This window comes from Panthera leo, chromosome A1 (genome assembly GCF_018350215.1).
Source record: "Panthera leo isolate Ple1 chromosome A1, P.leo_Ple1_pat1.1, whole genome shotgun sequence".
Classification (NCBI taxonomy): Eukaryota; Metazoa; Chordata; class Mammalia; order Carnivora; family Felidae; genus Panthera; species Panthera leo.
In genome coordinates, this window is record NC_056679.1 from 157,436,526 (window position 1) to 157,447,816 (window position 11,291).

General features: G+C 45.3%; 1 protein-coding gene across 1 annotated transcript; it reads right to left on the bottom strand.

The window, feature by feature from the left end:
- Positions 1–1,182: 1,182 nt before the first annotated feature.
- GLRX (glutaredoxin) lies at positions 1,183–9,306 on the bottom strand. Its single transcript, XM_042944035.1, has 3 exons — positions 8,964–9,306; positions 4,461–4,580; positions 1,183–2,425 (listed from the first exon to the last, which is right to left on the bottom strand). The coding sequence occupies exons 1-2, from the start codon at positions 9,168–9,170 to the stop codon at positions 4,467–4,469; spliced, it is 321 nt and encodes a 106-aa protein (XP_042799969.1). The 5' UTR covers positions 9,171–9,306; the 3' UTR covers positions 1,183–2,425; positions 4,461–4,466.
- Positions 9,307–11,291: the final 1,985 nt, after the last annotated feature.

The window sequence follows — 11,291 nt, forward strand, 5'->3', positions numbered from 1 at the left end:
GTTACTGCTTTTCAAAACTAAAATGTGTTGCTTAGGGATATTTAAGGAGTAAAACCATAGGGAAATATCAGAATGATTACAACAAGAGTGAGCTAGTGATTACCTCTGTGGAGAGAGGAAGGGGATATGTTAGGAAGGGGCACATGGGCCTCTCTGGTGCTTTATCAGTACCTTAGAAGTACTCTGTTATATAGGTGCTTTATTTCTTTACCTAGGAGGCAGATACATGGCTGTAATTTAAATAGAGCTATGCATTCTATACTCATATATGTCTAATATATCTTGCAGTATTTCTAGATAGGCTTAAATGAAACAGATAAATATGTGGTCAGACAGGGGTTTTTGTGATGGGTGGAGTCAGGAGTACTTTAGGTATTGACATTGTTTTAAGTTTATTTATTTTGAGAGAGAGAGAGAGAGAGACAGAGAATCCCAACCCGGCTCCTGTCAGTGCAGAGCCCAATGTGGGGCTTGATCCCCTGAACCGTGAGATCATGACCTGAGTTGAAATTGAGAGTCGGATGCTTAACCGACTGAGCCACCTAAGTGTTTCAGTATTGTTTGAGATTTTAAACCTCATGCATGTATTGCTTTGATAAAATAGATCTTCTGTGCTAGAGTCTGGACAAAGATGTTTAAGTTGAGACTTCCCTTTGAGTATTTCTGAATGTGGCAAGACCAGTACAGAGGATTAACTTCAATTCAACCCAGTGAGAATTTTGAAGTACCTATATGCAGAGTGCTTTGGGATACAGAAGAGAGAGCAATAGTTTTTTATAGTCAAAAGCAGTGAGAAGAGAGGGTATATACAGGGGAGATGGTCTGTTAATCAGGCCTTGAAGGAAAAGTTTGAAAGTAAATCAAAGGGGAAGAAAGGGCATCTTAGGATTAAGTGTGAAAGAAAGTGTTAGCAAATGGTCTGGAGTGGATCACAGACTGCAGGTTGAATACCGCACAACCTCTGGAGGGCACAGTGTTGTGCAGCGTGTAACTTGCACAATCATGGACAGCAGTCTGGTTGAAGGGTATTAGGTAAGACATGGAAAAATAGAATGTGAAATGAAAAAGACTGTTTTTGAATTCTAAACATTATTCAATAGGTTAGTGTTGACATATTCAAACTATTTGTCATTTCAATATGAAATCTAAAAATCATATCAACCATTTGTACTTAGTGAAGGATAATAGCATGTGCCTTTATTTATAATGATTGAGAACAAACATGAATAAAGTTTTAATTTGGTGTATTTCACAATACCATTCCTTAAGATACTGGGAACATAGAAAAGAATTAGGCAAAAATCACTGTCATCTCTGGATATTCAAAAAGAAATTAACCATTCCCACTAGAGACCACAGAAGGAAATTAATATTGCAGTTCTAGATCAAACTTCACAATGAAGAACTCTTAAGTTTTCACAGAGTGAAGGACAAAGGAGGGAGAGACAATCATTTAGGACCATGTTTCTCAAATTTGGCCCCTTTCACAGACATACTCTTGGGGAAAGGGTTTGTAAATTTCCTGTGGTAACATTTTAAATGTTGCATTTGACTTCTGTTCATAATCTAAACAATACACTCTTCTTCCGGATTGCCTGGATGACCATCTTCCATAACAGAGGAACCCCGTGATTGCAGCAGCTACACTGATACCTCTGATCCCTGTGGCACCAAGTGAAGACCAACAGTGCTTAACGTTTCATGTGGTGTTTCCCAAGTTGGGTCCTCAAGACCCAGTACAGAGTCTCTGTACTGGTTCAACAGAATTGTTGAACATGTCCTATGAGATCTGTGAGTTGTCAAGGTTAGAACACGGATTCAGAGCAGTGATTCCCAAGATAGGATGGGGTGAGTTGGGGATAATGACTGGGAGACACATATAACTTGAAAAAGCACATTCAAAATACCTATTGTTTTTGTAATGCAAATTCTATCAAGCTAAACTCAACCAAGTAACTTTCAGGCAATAGCAGGAAACCAATTATAGATTAATCCTAAAGAGGATTGGAGTAATCTTGGTTGAGAAACACTGGCTTAGAGGTAGAGGGGTCCTAGCATATGGAGAACATAAGAGACATGTGCCCAAGAGAAAGAACGTCTTTTGGGTCACTGAGTCAATCCTAAGCCATAACTTGTCATGGTCTTTTGGAACCCAAAGTGCCAATGGAGAAGAAACCCAAAATGTCTATCAACCTTCTCTAACCTGTGGTTTGGGGCAAGTTGGTCCACTTTTAATACTGAGTCAAAAGAAGGAAAAGCTGTTTTTGCCAAAAAATCCACCACCCCCCTTTTTTTTGGGTGAACACATTTCAGAATTTTAAGTAAACAGTTGCTGTGGCCTAGCCCCAGATCCATCCGCCAGGAAGTGTGGTCCTCCTTTGAAATGCCATCCAGCTCTCAAGGGGGTATCATCCTGGCGTCTGCCCTGCCGGGAAAACAAAATACAAAGAAGTGGATTTTCTTGGAAAGGTAAATTCCCTTCATTTTTCTTTCATTACCAGAACAATTACTCTTGCTATTTAAGCACATCTGTTACAGATAGCCTTGAGATACAGTTGGCACCAAAATGCTGAGATCATATAATGCTGAAGGACAATGCAAATAAAGAGACCTTGTGAATAAAAGGGACTCAAATCCCCACCCCAACACAGACGTAGTGGGGGCAGTGGTCTTTCATATCTCTCCAGGTAAGTCATTAGTTTTCTTCTATTTTTAATCTAAGCCTACATTGCTAAAAAGTGTTCCGGAATAGGAAACATTTGGCACCACAGTTAATTGGCTTTTAAGTGCTTTGGTACACGGGGTGAGGCCAGAAGGCTAACACAAACAGACATAGTGTTCATTGGCTGTGGTGATGCAGAATTGTGATTAGGAGCTTTCTGATATTGGCCACTTTATTTCAAGGTATTCAATTACACTTTTTCAGACTTTTTTATAAAACTTCTGTTTCTATTTTGAGTAACCACCACAAATTACATATGTGCATTGCTCAAATGTAAGTTTTTAATAAACACCCCTCAAAGAATATTTGGTCTAAGAACTATACATTAGTCAAAGTCTCCTTTGACTGATCAAAACCACCAAGTCTCTCTGTGTGGCCTACCTAACAGCTAGCTCACAGTAACAAGAGCTGGGGGAAAGAGGAGCTTCTCAGACCCCACAAGTACCCGGGTTCCTTTTTCAGGAGGTCATCACCCTCTGGCTTTCCATTCAGCCAATGATTTCCTTTGGGTGACAGCTGTAGAAAGCTTTGTTTCAATGTTTGGGAAGCCAATTAAATTGAATTGATTTTCAGTGCGAACATACGCAATGCAAAACAACATTGCTTTCACATTGCATGTAAAATAATCAAATTACTTACCATGGCCTGTGCACCCTGCCCCCACCCACATTTCTTGCTGCTACTCATTCTCATGCACTTCACTCAATCTGTTCTTGCTTTCTGCTCCTTGAATATTCCATACTTGTCACCCAGGGGCCTTTGCACTTGCTCTTCCCTCTGCCTGAAAACCTTTTTGGCTTTATCTTTACATGGCTGTCCCCTTCTGGTCAACCAGGTCTCAGCTCCACCAGCTGAGAAAGGCCTTCCCTTAGCTTATTAGCTAAATTGGCTCCCTACCCCCTGCCTCATTCTATCACATTATTCTATTAATTTGTTTCAGGAATTATTTACTTGTTTTTGGTTGGTCTACCTCTCTAGAATGTAAGTTCCATGTTATCTTTTTGTTTGTCACCATATTCCCAGGGCCTAGTACAGTGTCTGGCATGTAGTAAGTGCTCAATAAGTATTTGTTAAATGAAGAGTGAGTGAAAGCATTTCCTCCCACTGACACAATCTCTTTGTAAAATGGGAAGCTCATAAATGACATCACAGTTCTTTTTTTTTTAATGCTTATTTATTTCTGAGTGAGAGACAGACAGTGTAAGCAGGGAAGGGGCAGAGAGAGAAAGGGAGACACAGAATCCGAAGCAGTCTCCAGGCTCTGAGCTATCAGCACAGAGCCCAACATAGGACTTGAACCCAGGAACTGTGAGATCATGACCTGAGCCGAAGTCAGATACTCAACCGACAGAGCCACCCAGGTGCCCCGACATCACAGTTGTTGAGATCACCCCACATCACTCTTTCTCTAGCCAAAGTGTCTTTCTGGATTATAATAAAACATAGCAGGGGCACCTGGGTAGCTCAGTCAGTTAAGCATTGGACTCTAGATCTTGGCTCTGCTCATGATCTCCAGGTTTGTGGGTCTGAGTCCCTTTGAGCTGCATGGCGGGATCTGCGCTGAGGGTGCAGAGCCTCCTTGGGATTCTGTCTTTCCTCCTCTTCGCCCCTTCCCCACTTATGTACAGGTGTTCTCTCTCTCTCAAAATAAATAAATAAACTTAAAAAAAAAAACACACAGCAGTAGAATTACACCATCTCTCACTGTTCCTGGCCGGGCGTGCTGCCCTTCACTCACCTGTAATTACTGTAGAGCTCCAATCTGTTTTAGCCGCTTCAGCAGCTCCCCACTCTGATGCATATCCATTAGGTCAGTGCATCCGCCTATACAGTCTTTACCGATAAAGACCCGAGGTACCTAAAGAAAGCAAACGAGCCAAGATAGGTAAGGCCCTTCATCATTAGGTTAGAAAGAATGGCATCTTATCCTTCCTCTAACATTTCCCATGACCCAAAGCTTTTAAAACCACTTTACAACCTCCTCATGTATATTCTTTCTGGTTAGAAGCATGAAATTATTCACTAAACAATTATTTTCAAGCCAACAAGTCTGTCAGCTGGAGAATGCTGTGCACAGGTTTGTCTAGCTTGTCCCCATGACCTAAAAATTTCACTCCACATAAACACATTTCAGGAAAAGAATTTCGGCTGGCTGCAGGGAGACCACCCTGATTGAATGCTGGTTTCTCTGCAGATGGGGCCACACCTGAGCCCTTATGCAGACTGAGCCAGGACAACCAGGAAGGAGTTTTTTCTAAATACAGCCAGACAAGTATTTGCATTAGATCTCTGTCCCTGATGTTCAGATTCACAGTATATTAGAGTCATTTCTCTCTGTTGTGTGCTCTGTCCTCAGCTGGTAAAGGGGTGGTGATATCTGACTCTCCCTTCATTCCTGGCCTATCATAAGATGTTTAAATGCTGTAGCTCACCTGTTTTGGTATCCCTGTGACACATATGAGTCATCGAAGGCATCATAACTGCCGAAGGGTTGGTTAAAACATAGGTTTCTACTACCTTTCTCCCACCTGCCCAAATTTCTCATACAGAAGGTCTAGGGTAGGGCGCAAGAATTTGCATTTCTGACAAGTTCCCAGGTAATGTGGACTCCTCTGCTTCAGGGATCATATTTGCAAATGACCGGTAGACACTGAGCAGTTTATTCCTCCCCAGTAAGTGAGGTTTTGAAAACCCAAAGCTCAGCAACAGCCCCCAGCCACCTGAGACAGGTTCTGAGATATGATCGGGCTGTCTCCAGGGTGGAGTTTTTGCACACCATCTGGCAAAGACGGGGGTTTGCCCGAGAGCTGAGAGGCCCCTCTGCCCTTACACCCACCCTCTAGGCAAGAGCAAAACCAGCTGAGGCACAGCAGTGACTGACTGGAACCCACATGCAGAGCTGACTGCAGGCTGCATGTGACAGCGTGGGGGGCAGTGGTGACAGAACCACAATCTGTTGATTCAGTTGAGGAAGGAGAAACACGTGCTCTGTGCACACCCCTCCTGGCCCCAGCCGCCTCTTCCAGGAACCTGAGAGTCTCTTACTGTCAAGAAGCAGAAAGTGAACGCCACCATGAAAGCAAGCTTGCTGTTACTGGGGCCTGTACTCTCCTGGCACACCTTTCTAGGGGATCCAGCCCCAGCTCGGCTCCTCCTCTGTGCTCCAGGCTGCTCAGAGCCAGCTCGGCAACTGCCGAAACTCATCACCACCTCCTTGGCTAAGTCCCTGGGACAAGCCACCATTATTTCTCATCTGAAGAACTGCTCTAGCCTCCAGATGCCTCCCAGCTTCAGCCTTCATGCTGTCCTTCCTACGGTCACTTCCCCCCCCTCCCCCCAGCCACCAGTGACCCTTTCAAAACGAACATTAGGTTATTCTTCTGCTCACAACTCTTCAGTGGAATCTCACTGCACTTTAAAAGCCACAGTCCTTATGATAGCTTGAAAAGGCCTTCCCAGCCTGTTGCCCATTACCTCTCCAACCTCATCTCCTCCTACTTTCCTACTAGCTCAACACTGCTCCAGACACACAGACCTGCTTGCCAGGCATGCAGCCACCACAGGACCTCTGCATGTGCTGTTCCCACTGCTTGGAATACTCTACTGCTGAATTTCTGCATGCCTTGCTCTCTCACCTCCTTTTGAGATCTACTAACATCGTTGAGGCCCTGATGACTCCATTGAAAGCTGTCCCTTGCTGCCTACTGTCTATCTCCCTTTCTTACCTAGTTTTTCCCCATAGCACTTACCACTGACCACCCTCTGCCATACTGTTTTACTTCTCACGTATACTAGAATGTCAGTTCCACAAAGGCAAGAGTTTTTGTTTGTTCTGTTCACAACAGTTTTCGAATGTCCAGTAGAGTGTCTAGTATGTAGTCGGTGCTTTCAAAATTGCTGTACCCAACAAAACTCTCCTTCAAAAGTGACGGAGAGATACTTGGTCACACAAGCAAAAATTGAGGAAATGCGTTGCCAATAGATCTGCCTTGCAAGAAATGTTCAAAGAAGTTCTTCAGAGAGAAGGAAAATGATCAACTTCAGGAACTTGGATCTACTTAAAGAAAAGAAGGGCATTAGAGAAAGAATAAGCCAAGATGCCGATCTAGGAGCTTTGGCCAGAGTAAGACCAAAACAATTGCTCAGGTACAGGGCCTGATTGAAGACCTAGGTTTCTGTCATCAAGTCAAGTCCTGCTCGGCTCTTACTGTGGGCAGTCACCACAGGTCATTACAGGGTAAGTAAGATAGCAACTATTTTCAGGTCTCCAGCCTCTTCACATATAAACCCTTCACTCTTAGGGAACAGGAAGCATACACCTTAAAAGGATCTGTTCTTTACCTTGGAGGAATGCATTCAGGACTCAAGAACCTGTGAGAAGTATTTTTAAAACTTCAAAAATAGACTTAAGACCACATGAAAAAGTGTTGCTCTATGAAGAAATGAAAAAAAAAAAATGTGTTGAATGAAGAGGTTTCTCCTGCTAAAGAATAGAGGATGCCAGGCTGAGAAGTAGCTCCCAAGATTTGCTGGACTTTGGAATTACCTGAGGATCACAAACATTTCCCCCCCCCCCGACCTTATTGAGGTGTGATTGAAAAATAAGTGTGTACATATTTAAGGTCTCCAATATTATGTTTTGATATACATATACACTGTGCAATGATTACCACAATCAAGTTGATGAACACATCCATCACCTCACATAGTTAACTTTTGCATCTGTGTGGTGAAAACACTTTAGATCTCCTCCCATAGCAGATTGCAAGAGCACAGTACAGTATTCTTAACTGCAGTCAGCATGCTGTCCACGAGATCCTCAAAACTTACCCGTCTTAAGACCGAGAGTTTGTACCCTTTCATCTGGGGATTTAAAACTATTGCTGGCTGCTTCTTCTGACATGTGATTTAACATGTATGAGGAATGACTCGGGCATCTAGATTTTGTAAAAAGCTCCTCATGTGATTCTCATGAGCAGCAACATTTGGGAACCACTGGCTGAGAGGGATCCACCCATCACTGCGGGGGTCCTGGGCACCGCTTTCTCTTCAGACTCCAGGCAGCCTGCACAGCTGGCGTTCCAGCCTAACAGCAAGAGTCTCTGACCAATGAGCCCTCCCACTGTAGAGACAAGAGTTCTCAGCTCACAACTGGCACCCTGAAAGCAATAGGCTAACAGGTTTAGCCTCCCTCTGTACCAAAATAATGATTTCTGACAGGAGAGGAAAGGAGAAACAGCCTCTAACGCTTTATACTCAACCCAGAGAAAATCCTGAGTCAAACTAGAACGGAACTAGGGTACATGCTTCTGCAAATGCTGTGTCTGAGAACGTGCATCCCGAGAAGGGCTGGCGTGAGCTGGTGGACAGGCAGTTACCACACCCAGTACCACAACTGGTAGAAGCTACCTGGTTGGCTGTCCATCCCACCAGAAGTCATGGGTGCTGAGGAAGAGGAAACCTTTTGAGGTAGAGAACAGCAGTTCTTAGTGGGGCTCACGGTCTAAGAGCAAAGGGGACTTGGAGGTGCCTTGCGCTAGACTGATCTTGCAGCCAGGGAGGTCCTTGAGGATCATCGAGGTGGGGTCTTGCCCAGGGTCACACAGCAAGCCATTGTGAGAGCCAGCCTGAAACTCTGGCCCCTGAACTTCCTACCAGGACAAGCCTGGAAACTTCTGTAGTTCAGAAGAAGGGACAAATAATGAGCCTTTAGATTTTTCCAGTGGGAGGAGTTAGAGAAGATATGGAAGAATGAGCTAATTGGGTAATAAAGAGCTTAAAGAAAAGATTGAAGGACAGCAAATCCCACTTGGCCAAGTGAACACAGAACAAAGAGCGCACACGATTCCCATGTTCATAAAAGAACCGTACGGATCACACTCGGCCCCTCCACCCCACCTTCTAGCCCCAGCCCTGCAAGCTGAAAACTGTCATTTCCCCGGCAGTGCTTGAAACAAAGATTCGGGATGGCTCAACAGACAGCTGCTGGACCCGTGCTCCCAGACGCACAGCATAGGGTCTGCGAGGACCTTTGGCTGCAGTCCAGCTGCCTGGTCTCTGGAGCAGTGTCTTCTCTCTGGCGCCCTCCCCCACCCCGCAAAGCCCTCCCGCGCCTTGAGTGACGACTGAGTGACGGAGCCCTAGCGGTGTCCTAGAGAAAGGCACAGGCAGGCATATCCTGTGCACAGCCCCCACAAGATAAAGGAATCTGAGAGCTTTCGCCCAGCCTTTGAGAACTCACTGTTCTGGCTCCAGTGAGCTGTTGCAAATAATCTTGAATCTTGCTAGTGTCACTGGTGGCTGTGATATCGACAAATTCCAAAACCCCTTGTTTGAAGGGCAATTGGCTGAGGAGCTCTTGGGTCCTCTTGCAGTAGGGGCAGGAGGGCTTGATGAACACAACCACCTTCCCCGGCTGGATTTTGCAGTTCACAAACTCTTCAGCCATGCTGACAGGCAGCCGCCTCCAGGGGAGGAATCCTCAATGGCAGGTAATGCTCCGAGTGTAAACCGGTGGCCTGGCCAGCTGGCGCTTATTTAAAGGAACCTCCCTGGAGGAGGAGTTTGCCCAGCAGCGTGCTGGATTTTTAAAGGGACAGATCCAATGTCATGTCAGTCTCGTATGATTCATCAGCTAGAGATGCAGAGAAGAATGCATACTTCTGTTTAATCAGTGGCTGTGCCCAGGGTGGCAGTGTGACCTCAGCTCTTTCAGGAGCACCTGCCCTTTGGCAGAGAGCACAGTCAAATTACCCTTCGGAGAAGCATATAAAGTATGCAGACCAGCCCCAGGGAGGGGGCCGAGCCAGCAGTGACTCCTTAGAGTCAAATCTTTGTTTTCCCTCCCAGAGAGGGCAAAAACTCACACAGAGACAGAATCTTTCATGAAACAGAACACAGTGAAATCACTTTAGAGGAAGTGAAACTGAAATTGTGAATTGCATCCATCTTGAGGTTGCTCCCCTGGGCATTTTGCTTGGTCTGGTTGATGGTTATTAGTTCCCAACACATAGAAATCCAGAGATTTCACAAAAGAGTCTGGACTTGCAACCTTTCTCTGAAAAGTCTGGTCTCAGTGACCTGTGGCAGCTGCTGGGGCTGAGTAACTGCATTCCATCCCCACAGGGCAGATAGTAAACTCTGGTTTACTACCGATAGGTAGCTCCTTGACGGCCAGAAGCATTTGCTTTTGTGACCCTTGAACATTAGTTTTCCATGAAAGGAAATTCCAACATCCACCCTGATTTCAACTGCAGGCTTAATGAGGGTGTATTTCTCTGTTTAACCCTCTGTTTGTGACCCTTCCTACCACCTTCACCTGAAGCATATGAAGATACGAAGATATGAAGCAAGGGCTGTAAGACAGGAAGTTGTGATATTCTTTGCACACCCCACAGTCCCTAGTGGGGGGGGGAGTGGAGTCTTCTGTTCTAGGTTCAGTTCTGACCCCTCTGTGTGCAGTAAGTTAAATACATAAATCAAGGAAAAGCCACCTTTGAAGGTGAATCATCCTTTTCCCCGGGAAGTAAGTTATTTATTTATTATTTTATTTTATTTATTTTTAAAATACTTATTCACTTTTGGAAGAGCACAAGTTGGGGAGAGGCAGGAAGAGAGGGACAGAGGATGGGAAGCAGGCTCTATGCTGACAGGCTGACTTCAGTGAGCCCAATGTGGGGCTCGAACTCACAAACTGGGAGATCGTGCTGAAGTAGAAGTCAGATGCTCAATTGACTGAGCCACCCAGTGCCCCTAGGAAGTTTTACACTGAAATGCTTTTCCAAGAGGTGGGACTGGGGCCTGTGCTGGACACCTCCACTGATTGTTTTGTTCGTGGGATCCCCAACATTGTGTGACTGACAGAGGGAAGAAGATGGGCTCCTAGAAGCAGTTCTAACTATTACTAAGGTTAAATGGCAAAATGAAGATTTTGCCAGATTTTGAGTCACAGACAGGGAGCTGATAAATGAGATCTCTGTCAACAAAAAGAATGTGCTTAGGCTCCAGAGGCCTGAGGGAACTTGTCCTGCTCTGGGCTTGGAACTGCCCAGCCCAGCCCTTCACTTCCCTCCTGCATAAGCACAGGGCAGAACCCAAAATTGGTTACCTCTGTTTTTCCCCTTCCTTTAGCTCCCACTCCTGTGGCCTCCCTCCTCCCTCAGGCCCTGGGTCTCTTCAGGAACCTCAGGGCAGCCACCTTCTGTTCCCTGGGCCCAAGGTTCATCAGCAGGCCTTGTACCTGGCTATTCTCTCAGAGCCTGTGTCTTCTCAGTGTCTGGGATTCGCCTGGCCCTCGCTTCTGGCTCTTTTTCACCAGTGTGTGATTCTGTTCAAGTCCCTCCTTGTTAAAAACCACCACCACCACCTTTCATCTCCTTTGACCCTACTCTCTTGCGTCTGCCCTTTCTCAATAGCCAAGTTGTACGAAACTTGCTGTTATGTTTGCTGTCTTTAGTTTCCCCACCTCCCACTCCTTCCTCGTGTCCTTGCAATCTGACCTCCTTATCAAACTCTTATCAAACATTCTGCTCAAACTCCTTTGCTAAGTCACTGTGTGGCCAGGTGTCCT

Coding starts and splice junctions, on each gene's coding strand:
- GLRX (XM_042944035.1), bottom strand. CDS start 9,170: ATGGCTGAAGAGTTTGTGAACTGCAAAATCCAGCCGGGGAAGGTGGTT. Junction 4,581..8,963: donor AGCTCACTGGAGCCAGAACA/GTGAGTTCTCAA, acceptor TGCTTTCTTTAG/GTACCTCGGGTCTTTATCGG.